Raw genomic sequence first — 17,543 nt, forward strand, 5'->3', positions numbered from 1 at the left:
CTCTGCCCAATTCATTTTTTGGCATTTTGAGTTTCCCAGGACCATTTATTGAAGAGACTGTCCTTTTCCCATTGTATATTCTTGGCGCCTTTCCTGAAAATCAGTTGACTGCATATGTGTGGGTTTAATTCTGGACTCTCTCTTCTGTTCTGCTGATCTATATGTCTGTTTTTATGTAAGTACCAAAATGCTTTGAAACTACAACTTTTTAATATAGTTTAAAATCAGGAAATGTGATGCCTCCAGCTCTTTTCTTTTTTCTCAAGATTGCTTTAGCTGTTCAAGGACTTTTATGGTTCAATGTAAATTTTACGATTGTTTTTTCTTTTATATTAAAATGTTCACGTAATCGAATGTAGTTTCATTTGTGAATTATATCAAACATTTAAGCAATAAATAATATCTGACTCAAAGCAAACATTTTCAGGAAACACAGAAGAAAATAATAGCTCCCAGTTTATATCTGATTCCAAAAGCTGATAATGATATACAAGATCAATACCTGTCGTGAAAATAGACAAAACAATCATTAACAAAATATTGGCAAATCAAAACAAAAAATCAATACCATGATAATAAACATCAAGTGACTCTATATAGAAATAAAACAATGTTATAGCATTTTATAATTAATAATGTTAACTATATTAAAAAAATAGGTAAGAAAAACCATGTAACCATCCGAATGTATTAAAAAAATATTGACAAAGTCAAGACTGTTTCAATGAAATTCAAGACAGATTCCATGAAAAGTTTATGGCTGATTTCACAATTAGTTGTGAAATAATGAGCGCTTTTCCCTAAGTTCAAAAACAATTCAAGAATTCCTCCTTCCACCACTTCCATTATGAATCTTATCAAGGAAGGGCCTTTTTGGGTTGTGTGAATTTAAATACCTATTTGAACTTAAAAAATAACTTTGATTAGAAAACGCAATAACTTGTTCCGAACTTTTACTTTCTACATAACTTCCTTTTTACACAGTACGTTTTCAAAGCCAACCAGACAGTTCCTTTTTTTTTTATCGAGGTGAAATTCACATAACATAAAGTTAACCATTTTAAAGTGAGGAATTCAGTAGCATTCACAATGCTATGTAACAACTACCTCTACAGTTCCAAAACATTTTCATTATCCCAAAAGTAAACTCTATACATGTTAAGAAGTTGCTCACTTCTTCCTCTTCCTTATTGCTGGTAACCAACAAATTGTGTTTTGTCTCTATGGATTTATCTATTCTGGATTTTTCATATAAATAAACTCATACCATTTCTGACCTTCTGTGTCTAGTTTCTTTCAGTTAGCATAAAATTTTAGACATTCATTCATGTCATAGTGCTTAATTCATTTATATGACAGAATGATGTTCATGTATATAATATATATTAATACATGCAATATTCAAATATAAAATATATTAATAGTATACAATATTTATATATATAATACATAATATGTATATATTGCTATCATACTTCAGTTTGTTTATCTATTCATCTGTTGATGAATATTTGAGTTATTTCTGCCTTTTGGCTATCGTGGACAGTGCTGCTATGAACACTCATGCGCGTGTACTTTGAGTATCTGTTTTCATTTCTTTTGAGTATGTGCCGAAGAGTAGAATAGCTGGGTCATATGCTAATTCTTGGTTTAACTTTTTGAGGAACTTCTGAACCGTTTTTCACAGCACTAAGCCATTTTTCATTCCCACCAGTAACATACAAGGGCCCCAACATCTTCAAATCCTCACCAACATTTTTTCTTTTTTTTGTTACAGTTATCCTAGCGTGTATGAAGTGGTATCTTTCAGTGCGCATTTGATTTGCATTTTCTAATGACTTATAATGAGCATCTTTTCATATGCTTGTTGGCTGTTTCTATCTTTTCTTTGGAGAAGTGTCTATTCAAGTCACTTGCCTATTTTTTAATTGAGTTTTTGGTTTTTTTGTTGTTGAATGTAAGAGTTTTTTCTATAAAAGATCCCTACTTTCATCAGATATATAATTAACAAGCATTTTCTCTTGTTCTAAGGTTGTCTTCTCACTTCCTTTGTAGTGTTCAGTATACAAGTCTTGTATCTCCTTGGTTAATTGTTTTCTTAGTATTGTATTCTTTTTGTATTGTAAAGAGAATTGTTTTCTTAATTTCCTTCTTGGATTGTTCATTGCTAGTGTATAGACATATTGATATTTGTATATTCATTTCCTATCCTAAAACTTTTCTGAATTTTAAAACTTAGCTCTAGTAGTTATTTTTATGAATTATTTAGAACTTTCTATATAGGATCATGCCATCTCTTAATAAAAATAGTTCTAATTCTTCCTTTCCAATTAAGCTGTCTTTTGTTTCCTTTTCATTCCTAATTGTTGTGGCTAGACTTTCAGTACAGTGTTGAGTAGCAGTGATAAAACTGGGCATCCTTGCTTTGACCCTGATCTTAGGAAAAAGTTTTCAGTCTTTCACCATTGTGAATAAAATTAGTTATTGGTTTTTCATAAAAGCCCTTTATCACGTTGGGAAATTTTCCTTCTACTCCTAGTTTTCTGAGTGTTTTTATCATGACAGAGTGTAAGATTTTTCAAATATTTTCTGTACCAACTGAGATGACCATGTATTTTTTTCCCTTTTGTTCTGCTAATGTAGTATATTACATTGATTTTGTTATACTGAGCCACACTTGCATTCCTGGGATAAATCTCACTTGGTCACAGTATATAATCTTTTAATATGCTTTTGGATTTGGTTAGTTAGTATTTTGTTGAGAAATTTTACATCTATATCCATAAGGGATGTTGGTCTAAAATTTTATCCTTGTGATGCCTTTATCTGGTTTTGGTATTCTAAAGCTAGCCATATAGAATGAGAAGGGTCTCATAGATCTCTGAATGAGAGAACTAATCTCCCAGACTTTGCATCCTGGCTTTGATTTGGGTCTCTTCAAGCTAAGCCCTACTATCCACAACTCTGCCTTAGCTTTCACCACCTGCTTAAACAGAGCCCACAGATCCACAAACAGGGTAGGTCTAGGTCCTCTCAGGTCTTTTCTGAGCAAGTTTCCAGTCCTGGACATGTCTGTTACATACCGTCTTCCGTGATATATGCAGTGGTCCTCCTGAGACTGTATTCTCCCAAGAAATGTCTTTTTCTATCTCCTCCTTTCAGGACTTAGGAACTGTCTGATGCTTGTCTCAACTCTTGTCCCTTGTTCTAGTAAGGCAGTGTTTGTCTTTAAATCTTTTTGACAGGTCCCACTTCCTCCCAAAAAGCAGCTCTAGCCCAAGCTGTTGGGAGCAAAGGTGATGCTCTGTGCTGGTTTCTAAGAGAACTAACAGACAGGTCAAAATGCACAACTACAGTATTTTAAGATCAAAGTCCATATTAGCCTCCTGACACCTGCAAGCCTCATCAGAAATGTGGGCTGCCATTCCCACAGCCACTGCTGCACTGGGGAATGGAAGATGGTAGGTGAAGAAGCAAAAATGTCGTAATACTCTCTTACCAAAATTCAGCTGCCTTTTTTTTCATTAAGCCATCCTCTGGGTTCTTGTCATGTTTGGATTAGGTCCCAGCACTCTGAATAAGTTTATTCTGTCGATATTTGTCAGCTATCCTTGTCTCAGTGGAGGGACTGATTCTTTGAGTTCTCTACTCTCCCATTTTCCATGGCATTGTTCTCAGCCCTTGACTTTTAATTGATATTTATCAAGCATTATCCAATGACATAATAAACAGCTACCTGCTGAATAAATACCAAAAGCTATATTCCTATAGCCATTTTAATGGTAAAAAAAAATACCGTTATCTTTCAATTTTTGATTCAGCAATGCAATAATGTAAGAAGTATGGGTTAAAGATACAGTTAATAAGCACAAAGTATACTGAGTATTTCATTATAAAAACCTAAAAATCCTAGAAATCAATTTAGAAAGATAACATGACACTGTGCTAATTATAGTCACTCTGTTACATACACAGTGGGGTGATGTTCAAACAGGAGGAATTTGCAAGTTTGAAGGATTTAATTTATTGCTAATATGAAGTAGTCATACCTTGAACTGAATTTATCTGTTGATAAAATTTAACATTATTGTGTAAATATTCCAAAGTATCCATTAAAGTTTCACATACATATCAAATACTACTTCTTCTCACAGCACAATTTGTCTGTGTATCATTCTGAATCCAATCCAAAGGAGGGGAACAGAATTTGTCACCCCAAAATATGTCTCTTGGGCATAAGGATTATTTTAGGCTGGTTATTTCTAAGAAACAGTCGACATGGGAGAAACTGAAAACCAAGTAGAAGTTACCCTATGTAAAGGACATTTTACATTTGTGAAGAAAATCTCTATTTATAAGAGTATCTCCCTAGTTGTACCAGGGAGAGGAGGATGATTTTATCTCTAGAAACTCTTCTAAACATGGAAGGCAGTGACAAATCCGCATAATAACCTTATCCTTGTTTACTGTTCTTTTCCTGGTAACAGCTCAAAACTGACTTGCCCCAACGTCTTTTGTCTTTAGCTGAAGATGGTATTTAAGGTAGTGGCTTCTGTCATTACTCAAGTTTTCTTGGGTCTCTCCCATGTATACAGGAGATATATATGTCATTAAATTTTTGTTTAATTTTCTCCTGTGACAAGGGATTTTCCATATTAATGTACATGGAGTAAATATTTGGGTTCAAAACTGATTCGGCTTGAACTAAAAAGCCTGACTTATGGCCTATCAAATATACATTGTAGATCTGCTTTAACCATTAAAGTAAAGAATGTACTCTCTTTAGATAACAACTTGTACTTTCCCTCCTCTGCCCTATTGGTAATGCCTAGATTAGTCCCTTTCCCAACATGGGGTCATGTTGACCTGGTAATTTGCAACTGAATACCTCTTTGAAACTTTGATGAATACGTATCCTGGGCGTCTTTGATGTATGTTCTTTGTTCTTAAAAAGATATAAGACTGTACTGAAAATCATGCTCCTCTGGAATACTTCTTCCTTTTTGGAAAAGGCCTTTGCAGGTTATAATCCTCCCTCTGTCTCAGGTAAAACTCACCTCATTTCTCTTATCTATAGAATGGTTATTGGCTATTTTGCATCAACACCTGTTAATCCGTCTCATGTCAATTTAATTCTTAGACAAGCCAGAAGAACTAGAATAAGTAGAGGAAAATTTCTTCCTCTCCTATACTACATTTTCACAGAGAAGGAAAAAGTGAATTTGGAGCTGAGAGGCAATCAATAGTTAACCAGTAGATCCTTCATGGAAAACAATAAAGTGATTGGTACATGTTCTGGAAACACAACATCAATGCAAATAATCGGTAACCAATCTATAGATGAAAATTGAGGTGAGTTCATTCTCAGCCAGATCTAAGGACTAGCTTAGCCCAGGACCTTCCTTCTCCAAGGAAGTAGGGTGTACAGAGTGGTTATATACTGTCAAAGAGCATCTGTGACATATGATTGGAATGCCCCTTTTACAGCAGTCAGGAGATTGCCTAGCCAGCACAACACTTCACATAGGGAGTAGCTGGTCTGCTGTTTCAAGCTCGGTGGACACAGGGTAAGCAAGCCAATCAATCCCTAACCTAGGGAGAGATACTCATCCTTAAGGAAATGCCAACATGGAGGAAGTTGCATCTTAAGGCCTTTTGTTCTTGTCTTTGGGATATAGTAAATGTTTAAAGCAGATATACAATGCATGCTCAATGTCCATGTCAGGCCCTTTTGGAAAAACAATGTCAGGCTGAATTAGTTTTATGCCATATGGCTTCCTCATATACTCCAATACATCCTATTTCTTGCAATTTATTTATCAACAGCATGCAAGCAGGGCTGTGTCTTCAATGAGTGTAGTATTCATAATGATCTTTACCTACATAGATGACCAACAAAAATTCTCCTTGACATCTGTTAAAGAAAAAAGTTCCATAGGACAAGATGAGCAAACAAGTTCATTTTATTCTGATATTATTGCCAGCAATACAGTAGGGAAGCACAGATCATGTACGAGGCCTCAACTCACCTGTGTGGGGGACTGGAATTGGCCACTCCAAGATATGCTTCTTTGGCATGAGGATTATTTTGGGCTGGTTACTTTTAAAAACTGCAGACAGGAAAGAAACTCTGAAAAGTAGAATTTACTTACCCTTTGTTAAAAGACATTTATCTTGTAAAGGAAATCTCCATCTGTAAAGATGTCTCCCTCTCTGTCTCAGGAAGAAGGAGGATGACCTTACCTCTGGAAACTCTTATCAATGTGGAAGGCAAGGACTCAAGTCTGCATAATAACCTGACTCTTGTTTACTCTACTCATCTGGTAACCTCCCATAACTGGTTCCCATGACCCCCAATATCCTCCTTTGTCTTTAGCTGAGGGTGGTATTTAAGGTGAGCCCTTCTACCATTTTGGCAAGTTGCTCAGTTTGCCTGAACCTCTCCCATGTATACATGTTGTAAAGCTTTGTTTAATTTTCTCCTGTTACTCTGTCTCATGTGAGTTTAATTTGTTGTCTGGCCAGAAGGGCCCAGAGTGGGTAGAGGAAATGTCTTCCTCCCCTACACCTGAAATCAAAGAAGAGAGAATTTTAAGAGCTGAGTTGGAGGAATTGTAGGCCATCTGCATTTGCTAATTGGCTATACAACATGTAGAGTAAACTTTCTGCTGTCTTCATGATGGGAAAGCTTGGAGCATGGGCACACCAAAGTCAGGCTCTTACCTCGTCACAGAGACTAGGAGATAGGTGCAATATCTTCCTTGAGGAATGTATTCCAAAACGAGGGCTCCTAGGTCCTTGAGAAAGCAGTTCTAAGCTGTAAAACTCTCAAGATTATTTTAAACGATTCATATGTCAAAGGAGAAGATAAAGAAATTACAATTAAAAGTTTTCTAAAGTAAATGCTCTAAGAGAGAATTATCTGACAGATGCGGATTCATTGTGATTTTAACACTCTATAACTTACGAGAGCAAATTTATCTTGGCAGATCCCATGAGAATAGCTTGCAGGGCCCCACAAGGAGAGAGAAGTTCAGTTACTGAGATGTTAAACTAGGAATGTCCAAAGTCACATCAAGAACTTTGGTCCAAACTAGAACTTTAGAGAAGTTCTACTCCGGAGGCAATTTACCAAACTGAAGTCTTTTTTTTTCCATCTTTCCTTTCTTTCTTTCTTTTTTAACACTAGGCAATGATATTTGGTAACACATTTATGGGTCCATTTGTATATTCTATATAGAGGAATAGAGCTATAAAGTTAACCTAAGGACAAATTCATCCTTCCATCTTGTGACTTTTGATTAAACCTTTAAAAGTAATGATGATAATAATAATAATAAAAGATCATGTCTTTGATCAAAAGCATTTGTATCACATAATAGATCATTGATATTCTCTCTGTAACCTGACCAATCAGATTATTTCTTTGCACAATTAATTTGTCTAGGTCCCTAATAGCTTTTACTATCAAATATCACAAACAAGTTTACAATGAATAGAATTTAAAAAGAATGAATGTATCAAACCATAGACCATATAATTTTTATCACTTTTAGAAAAATAACAAATGTACTAATGTCATTATTAAAGTTGGGATTTTATCAAGACTTAGAACAGAGTCATACTCCAGTAACAAAATAATAAAGCGTGATTCATATGCTTCTGGTTTGAACTTTTAAAACATCAAGCCAGGGTGTCTTATTTTGGGAGTTTTGTGAATCTGCATTCCCAATATCTTTTACTAAATGACAGCACAGAGCATTGGTTAGATTCTAATATAGGGTACTGTAGGAGAGGAAAAACTATTCCTCTATCCTCTAGGTTTTTCTAGCTGCTCTAAGAATTGAATTGACATAATACTGAATAACAGGAGAAAAGTCAAACAAAATTTAACAACATGTATACATGGGAAAAACTCAGGAAAACTGAATAACTCGCCAAAATGGCAGAAGCCACCACCTTAAATATCATCTTCAGTTAAGGATAAAGGAGAATGTTAGGGGTAGTGGTTTGGAAATCCAAAGGGGAGGGAGGCAATTCACATGGATATGGAAAAGCACATGTTTGATAAACAAATGTTGACCATTCCTTGTGAAGACAATGAGGGATAGAGAGGACTTTGAATGGCTTTTGAAAGGTTCCTCTCTGTCTATCACACTAGTGTATTATCATACTATAGTTATCTATGGTATTAGCTCCTTCCTAGAGCAGCCCTTCTATCTTAAGTTCTTTCAGGCAGTCAGGGGGGAGGTCAAAGTTTCTTCCTGAGTCTTTTGTTCTTAAAAAGTAATAAAGCCAAAGAAATACATTTTGGTTGTCAAGTCCTGATCCCCCATGGTATCATAATGCAAGAGTGGTAGTCAAACAGGCTTTTGTGCAGGTGCATGGATGTTACCATATTGTTTCTGCCTCTGCAATCGACAGTATTCCTGTTGCTCCTAGAACATCGCCTAGGTTGAACTTCTAGTATTGCTATTGAAGTTGTTCTTGGAGTTTAACTGCCCTGTAGAAACTCTGAGCACTCAGGTGGGCACACAGAAATTCTCAGGAGATTCTCCATTAGCTAAATTCTCATAGGGTAAGAGTGAATCCAGCAGCTCCTGACTCCTAAACCATTTATGAATATGTCTGGTCTACAGGACTGAGTACTCAGCTTCCTCTCCTGCAGTCCTCCTAGCCCAGGTATTTAGCAGGATATCTGATTTACTTATTTCATGGAGGGAAATTTTCAGACACTTCCCAGAATGGATGGGACCTAAAGCCTATTGGCCTTTTGGTGTACGGGAAATGCAGGCACACCTTATCCCCTTCAGTCAAATATCATGGTTTGGTTTGGACTGTAACCATCATCTGGCCTGATGGCATTATCATTCACATCAGCCCAGATATATTTAGGTTTATGGAGAGGCCCATTTCATAGTCCATGAAAGGAGAAGATAATTCTTTCAGCACAAATTTCCTTCATAAATTCTTTCTCTGGATTTGCGTTCTTAGATGTAATAACTAAATCATAGTGAGGGGAATGATGTCTGCATCACCTTTCAGAGTTCACAAGCTTAGTCATTTGATTGTACAGGTGAAGTTATTTTATACTATGGTGTATTGTACTGTTCTGTGCCAGTAAGGCATTATTCTCGACTCATTGACAATAAAGCTGTCATTACTGCTTCACCCAGATAGTCAGCTACTTCAAACAAATAGTCAAGTTATGTCTTTTCCATGTACTGCTACAATAAAGCCTTAAATGGTGGATGGGTGCTTTACCCTCGTATCCATCTTGGAATTTTACTACCTTGGACCTGTTCACCTGTTGTCTTCCACTAAGTCAGCCACATTGCTAGGTCAATTCATAACTCTGCTAAATGCTCCAAGCATGGTAGATCATCATCACATTTCCAAATGTCTATGTGAAATGCATTTTTTAGATATCAAAGAGTATAAACATGTTGAACAGGGTCAGATTACCTAGAATGCTAGGGGAGGAGTTGCCCAAAATAAATATTTCTCTCATAATCCTGTTTTTAAATTATGTTTTTGCTCAATCCTCAAATAGAGATTGCGTAAAAGATGCCCTAGGGAAGTTGCATCACCTAGCAAGAACAAGCACAATAATGCAAATTATGTCATGCTCTTACGAGTTTTTTATCTAAACAAGTGCTCTGTGTTCTAGGTGTAAATATCTGTATCATATGTAGTTGTGCACTTACACCGTAACATAGCGCCAGGTCCTCAGCTGACTAATCAAAACAATGTTCTACTACACCTCGTAAGCTATAGTAAGTCTCACACATGAAGCTATGTTCATTCTCATACTGTGTCTTGACTCAGATAAGAGTAGCTGACCAATGTAAACTTTATAAAATCTAGAATAGGTCATACAGCAACGATCTTATTTTGAATACGACAAAGATGCCACAAAATGCAGTAGAGTATAAAGTTTTTTCTTTTCAACTTATGATATTGAGTAAATTAAGTATTCATTTGCAGAAAAATAAACCTTGACTACAACCTCACTCTGTCAAAAATAAAAATCAACTCTAGATTTATTTTTTATCTAAATGTGAAAGACAGAATAATAAAGCTATACATGAAAATATGGGGGATATCTTCATGACCTTGGAATAAGCAAACGATTCTTAAATAAAGTATAAAAATCTAACCAGTGGGAAAATATTAATATATTGTACTGTATTAAAATTAATAATTGCTATTTCACTAAAAATAATATTAAGTGAAGAACAAGACAGAAGATACATACATTAAATTTCAATAAATCTACAGATTAATTTGGAAATAACTTATACTGTAAATATCTTGAGTCCTAAATCCATGGACATGGTAAATCTCTACAGTTATATAGGTCTTATTATCTCTTTCATTAGTGTTGTATAGTTTTGAACACACACATTCTACACATATTTAGTAGATTTATAACTATTTCTTTTTTCAGCTGTTGAAAATGCACTTTAAAAAATTTGGTTTTCAATTGTCCATTGACATTGTATGGGAATATAATTGATTTTTGTACACTGATCTTTTATCATGGTATCTTGATAAAATCAATCATTAGGTCCAGGAGGATTTTATAGAGGCCTTGGTGTTTTCCATATAGATAATCATGTCATTTGCAAATAGGGGTAGTTTTAGTTCTTTCTTTCAATCTTAATGCCCTTTATTTTTCTATGCATATTGCATATGCTAAGATGCCAATTATGATATTAAATAGGAATGATAAGAATGAACATCCTTACCTTGTTCTTAATAACAGAGAGCAACCAGCCAGTCTTTCACCATTAAGTAGGACATTAACCATATGTTTTTCCGACATGCCATTTGTAACTGAAGAAGTATCTATTCTACTCCTATTTTGCTCATGGATTGGAGATATATATATATATACATATTTGTTTATTTTTAATGAAGATTGGAGATAGAATTATTAAAAAAATGCTTTTTATGCATATTTTTTTCTCCTGGTTAAATCTCTTAATGTTTTGGGTTCCTATTAAAATATCCAGAATAAGTACTTGTTGCCACCTCATTTACTAACTTCCCGCTACAACCCATTAACTCTCCCTGGATATTTGCAGTGACAATATAGTGGATGGTATTATGAGTTCCTAATATTTACTAAACTTTCCTAATAGTGTCATCTATATCAGTCCTCTCAGTTTGTCAGCACCATTTTCCATATTAATGATATCAGTCTCCCTCATGTGATTTGCTTTGGCCAAAGAAATGGAAATGCCACTTGTGAAGTAATGATTTACAAGTCATCATTTACTTTCACAGGCTCTCTTTCTAGTGATACAATAGCAGTGGTTCACACAGGGGCTGCACCTTCAGCCTAAGGCCCAGATCAAAGTGGCAAAGCTAAAAAATAAATGTGAAACATACCTTTGTTTTTTATAAATTCCGAAATGTCGGGAATTTATTTTACTGCATTATTTAGTCTATGTTGATTGATACAGATTATAAATGGTTCCCTGACAACAATTTTCCTCTGAGGTCAATTACCAAAGGAAAAGCCACAGTTATCTTCTTCGAGAATAGTTCAGAACATTAACACTTCTCTCCCAGTAAACCAACCTAGATTTCTCATTGTATTTAAAGGGTATTTTAGTTTTTACAGTTGCTACAAGGGCACACACTCTCTGCATCCCTGTAATCTTTCAGAATTCATCTTTCATAAGTGGAACCCCCTACTACTACTCTGCAAGGAAAGGCTGCAGTATTTTTTTTTGACTCAGATAAAAAGTTTATCATTTTTGTTTTTGTTTTTTTTTTGGAAGCTGCAAAGTGCTATAATTGCTTCAACCAATTTTATAATTTTATTAGCAGTAAAAATAGAAATAGAAGTTCTTGTAGCTATATGAGTTCCAGCTGTAGGAACATTATAAAGATAAACATCTAGTTTTTTTCTTAAGCTACAAGCTTGAAAGTGGACAAAGTTCTGTCGTCATAGGCCAGAAAGTAGACTAAATTACCGTCTGCCATCTTTCCAGTCTACAAGCTCTCCATTTTTCATATTTTTCTTTCCTCATGTAAATTTAGCATGCTTTCAAGTGCCCATGACTTGAGATTTCCTTGTTCTCATTCCTTGGAAACAATGTTTCATGAAGTAACCGGAGTGTTTTCTGACTATATGCCCTCAGGAAAGGCATAGCTTTCTCCTGCAAAATGGGGCTGAGTTTCAGAAGTGTAATGACCTCTCTAGGGCCAGGTTTTAACGTTGCCCTGGGATTAGTTTAGATTCTAAGGCAAGGAAGAGCAACAGTTAATGGCAGATGATGAAAGACAGTTAGCTATTAAAACCTTTCCAAATGCAAAGCCTGGCAGAAAAGAGCGGTTCCACCCCTTGGTATTACATTCTAGCCTCCTACCTGTTTTTCTGGGTGAGTTTCTTCTCCATGAATTGGCACTTGTGTATAGCTCAGTGTTTCTAATTGTGGTAAATTTTAGAAGGATTTGAAACAACTAGGGAATCAGATGATTTTAATCCTGTATCTCTCAGAAAAGTAACACATTTTCCTGTGACATGTCACCTTTTTTTCTCTGCCGCAAGATTATTTATCAATAATATGAGAGATGGGCTAGATTTATGTCACTTAGAGATGGAAGAGATACAAATGTAACCTAGTGCCATCTTCTTAATTACATGCGAAGAAAACTAAGCTGACAAATCCCAGTTAACTAGTGGCAGGGCAGTTGAGAATAAGGTTTTCAGGCTCCTCTTCTAAAGTTTAACTACAAAGTAGTTCTAACATTGCTCAGTTTATTAAAAATAGGAAGAGAGAGTTTGTGGTTCAGAAAGTTCTGTGCGTGTGTGTGTGTGTGTGTTCACACTTTCGGCAGGAGAGGTTGTAAGATGTGGAGAGAAGGTCAAAGACAGAAGCATCCTATTGCCTTTAACAGCTGTGGTACCTGGTTTTGCCACAGTGACTGCAACTCATATCCCATCCCCTGAAATACAGTCCTCTCTTTATCTGGGGCGTTAAAATATTTTATTTTTTGTTTCTTGTTTCTTATGGTTTACACTGCCTCAATTTATGATATCTTCCTATTCCTTCCTCCTTTTCTTTCACTCAGAGACCAGGAATGAACATTTTCTCACTTGATTTTTATAGGATGATAAATTGAAAACAAAATGCATGTCTTTGCTGTCTTAGAAGCTATTTTGAATGCAAACTCTTAGAAAAGTGGTTTTGTTATGAATGCTTTTTCCATCTACCTAGTAATACTTTAAAGAAGGATATAATTGTTTCTCAGATGAAGTTGCCAAATCAATTTAAATTAGTGAAATTTATTGACTCCACTAAGGTCTGCACATGACTGGCAAGTCATTTTTTTTATTGTGAAAATGATCATTTCATCTGCTTACATGAATGTCCAATCTTATGGATCAAAAGGGGAAGGTTATTCTGCTCCACGAAATTCTTCATCTCGTGGATTTATAATCAATTCTTTATTCAGGAAATTTCCTCATTTCTGTATTTTTGATATACACTTCCTTAGGAAGGCAGTAATGTGTCTCTGTCTTCATAGATGTTCTGCACAGGTTTTGACACGCACTAGCTACCAAACATCGAGTGCTTATGTTCTTGTACTTTTTGTTGAGTTTTTCATATATAAGTGTATTCAATCTTCCCAATAATTCAACGAGTTAAGTGATATTATGATTCCCATTTATAGTCAAGTATATGTAAAGAACTTGGACAAAATTTCACATGAGGTAAATAGTAGGCCAGCATTAGATTTTATGTTATATTTCTAAATGCCTATCCTATGATTTTATATTACTGCTTTTTACTATAAGATGATCAGTCAGGTGTGGCCACAAGAGAAAACAGAAGAGAGACTCTGGAAAACAAAGTTTATTATACCAAGAAATCCTACAGACAGGAGGCACACCATGCCTTACAGGTTTAAATGAAAAAACACCAGAGTGATTGGAAGGCAGAAGACAGGTGGAGGAAGTGGGAGGAGCGTAGTGCTTAGGTGCTTAAGGGCAAGGCCTCTACTAGGGTTTCCAACGGAAAGGCAAGGCAGCGGGAGGTGAGCAGTTTAGGACTGACCAGGTTGAATAATTTTAGTGGGCTTTGGGCTATGAGGATGACCCTGGGATGATTAAGATGCCTCCAGGAGTACATGGGCCAAATAGAGGTAAGATTCTGGACTGGTTAGTTTGCATATCAAAGTTATACTCCTACCTGGGCCCTTTACTATCTCTAAGAATTGGCTAGTCCTGTCAGGAATGGGCAGTCTCTCTCCAGACAGAAAGGTTTTCAAGATGTCAAAACATCATATATTAGAGAAAATTTTATTTATACATATATATTGTATAAAATAACATATATTCATATATATTTTATAAAATTTGATATATACACAAATAATATACATGCTGTGCTATAGTATAGAAGAAAAGTAATATGATTAATTCATTATCACCTACAATGGTGGGTCTGGAGCTAAATTTTACTTTTATCCTTACATTGTCAGACAATTTATAAATAATTATCTAGGATGTATTGTCTTATATGGCTTCTTTAGGCTCTGCCTTTGTCTGCTTATGTCACCTTAACAAGATATATTCCTATTTATCACCAATTACTTCTAGGGAATCCACCACTTTCTCCGCCTAAACTCATTTCATATAAGCATCAAAAGCAATTATTTTTACAAAATTTCTAATTATTTTAATTTATCTCTTTATTGCCTTGGCCATAGTCTACAGATGCATGTAGCTGCAGATGCTCATATGATTAGACCTCCTACTATTAAAATATTTTCTATTTGCTACACTGGGGACTTTCTAGTTGTATTCACATATATATTCCTAATGACTGTGAACCAGTCTATATTTTCTATAATTTTATAGAAGTAATCCCTCTAGTTTCCCTTCAAAAAAAAAAAAAATACAAAATCCCAAATGGTATTCCCTATTCAATGTATTTGATTATGACAAAATTATAAGGAAGATGGAATAAAACTTTTGGATGATTTTAAGATTTTTGAATGGTTAATGAAAAAGGAAAAAGAGAGTATATAAAGTTATCTTAAGCTTCATGAGTAGATTTCTAAAGAAAGAGAGCAGATTAATTATGAAAATATCAGGAGTTTGATGTGGGTGTGTAGTGGGAAAATATAATCAAAAGTATCAGAAATTATTTTCACTGCCAACTGGTAATATAAGATAAAAGAAAGCACCTAGATTATGTTGAGTTCCATCATCAACAGTAGAGTGGCCCACAGCCAACCCTGCCTTTTTGTATCTGAACCACATTAACGTCATCAAAATATTCTGCATGTTACCACCCTATCTTAATTAATAGTGATTTGTTATTCAATTGACTTGCTATCTATCTTCTCCACTTTCTGTTTCTTCTAAGATTTGTGAGTACTCACATCATCTTCTAGCCCATTCTGCTTACACATCCACTTTGAAAGCTAATGGGCCAGTGAGTCAAATATGCTCAGCCACTGCTGATGAAAAACACAGCTCCTCCACATCACTTCTAAGAACCTGCATAATGGGCCTGCACACAGGGAGCTCAACCAATATTTGCTGAAAGAACAAGTCTTCTCACTCTTCCATCTCAGAGTCAATTTCTAAGATTTGTGGGGAGGAATTTTACTCCCTAAACCACAGAAAATGGGAGGACTGGGAAAAGCTGTCATTATCTGGAGATTCTGAGCTTGGAACAGAAATGAACAGGACTATGGGATTGAGGTTCTAGTCTACGACTTCAAGTGTATCAGAGGAAGTTCACCTAATCTGAAATATGTCTGGAGTTTGGAGATGGATATAAACAAAATTTAACGTTGTCTTTGTGGCACCATCCGAGAATACTTCAAAAACTAGCAAGATCAATGATCTTAGAATCATAATTTCCATTTCTATAATTTCTAGGTAATAAATGCAAGATTCATCTACAAACATCTACGTTAGCTTTTGGAAAAAATATCTAAGAATTCTATTCCGATACCGGCAAATTGATTCCCAAAGATTCGAAGTCACATGGCCGCATTTCCATCCACGTTTTTCATGCTCCAGAAGAACTGATGAGGATAATTCCCTTCTTCCTGACCATCCATAATTTTCTCTGAGTAAGTGTCAGAATTAGTGGTGAGGGAAGGATTTATCAGCCTGATGAGATCTATTAACATGTCATATCTGAACCCAAAGACAGTGACCCTCATTGGAATCCCTGGACTAGAACATATGCAGTTTTGGATTGGATTTCTCTTCCTCGGCGTGTGCCTGGTGGCTCTGATGGGGAACATCTTCCTGTTAATCATCATCCCTACAGAACGCAGTCTTCATCAGCCCATGTACATCTTCCTGGCAGTGCTGGCAGCCACTGACCTAGGTCTCTGTGCAGCCATTGTTCCGAAGATGTTGGCCATTTTCTGGTTTGGCTCTTGCTCCATGGCTTTTGACACTTGCCTCACCCAGCTCTTCTTCATCCATGCCTTGCAGGGCATGGAATCTGGCATCCTATTGGCCATGGCCTTTGACCGCTATGTTGCCATCTGTGATCCTTTGAGGCACACATCCATCCTCACACCTCTCTTCCTAGTTCGGATCCTACTGATGGTGGCAATCCGGACAACTGTCCTTGTTGGGATTTTACCCATTTTACTCAAACGACTGCAGTTTTTCCAATCTGTGGTTATTGTGCATTCCTACTGTGAGCACATGGCTGTGGTCAAGCTGGCTGCAGAAAACGTCCATGTTAACAAATCATATGGGCTCTTTGTGGCTTTTGCAATTCTAGGTTTTGACATGATCTTTGTCTTCATCTCCTATGTTCTGATTTTTCATGCTGTTTTTCGTCTTCCCCAGAAGGAGACACGACTCAAAGCATTCAACACTTGTACTGCCCATATTGTCATATTCTTGGAGTTTTATATCCTTGCTTTCTTTTCCTTCTTTAGCCACCGTTTTGGACATGTATCACCCTATGCCCATATCCTCTTGTCTACCACCTATCTGCTTGTGCCTCCTGCACTTAACCCCATTGTCTATGGTGTGAAGACCAAGGAGATCCGCAAACGGGCTGCTCAGATTTGTATTCTGAAGCCAGACACATGGCAATAATCCAAAAATAACACGACCTTCCTTAAGATAGAAACTCCTTGTACTATATCTATCTTGGTGACACTTTTACGTTATAGTGTTCTCCCTTAAAGAACTTATATTCCTAAAATAAAAGCAATCAGAATATGAGATAAACTTGGGTGAAAAAAATGTATATATATCTCATAAATTCCTATCATCCCATTTCTCCCTTCCCTTCTTCCCTTATCTTTTCTTTTTGTTTTCCTTTCTTTCATCATTCTTTCTTGTTTTTTTCTTCCTTCCATATCTGCATATCTATTGTGTCTTTATGCAATACCAAGAGACAGTTTATCCTTTGGATGTGTAACAATGTCAAAAACATATTCCATGATTTCAAAAGCTCATAGTATAGTGACAATATAAAAATAATGAGCAAGTGTAATTTGATGTTACTTAGGCCCTGGTAAGATAAGAACAA

At 35.8% G+C, this 17,543-nt stretch overlaps 1 protein-coding gene across 1 annotated transcript; it reads left to right on the forward strand.

Moving 5' to 3' along the window:
• The first annotated feature begins 16,153 nt into the window (after positions 1-16,153).
• Positions 16,154-17,104, forward strand: LOC139084317 (olfactory receptor 52A1-like). Its single transcript, XM_070626702.1, has one exon. The coding sequence runs from the start codon at positions 16,154-16,156 to the stop codon at positions 17,102-17,104; it is 951 nt and encodes a 316-aa protein (XP_070482803.1).
• Positions 17,105-17,543: the final 439 nt, after the last annotated feature.

This window comes from Equus przewalskii, chromosome 6 (assembly GCF_037783145.1).
Source record: "Equus przewalskii isolate Varuska chromosome 6, EquPr2, whole genome shotgun sequence".
NCBI classification, from domain to species: Eukaryota; Metazoa; Chordata; class Mammalia; order Perissodactyla; family Equidae; genus Equus; species Equus przewalskii.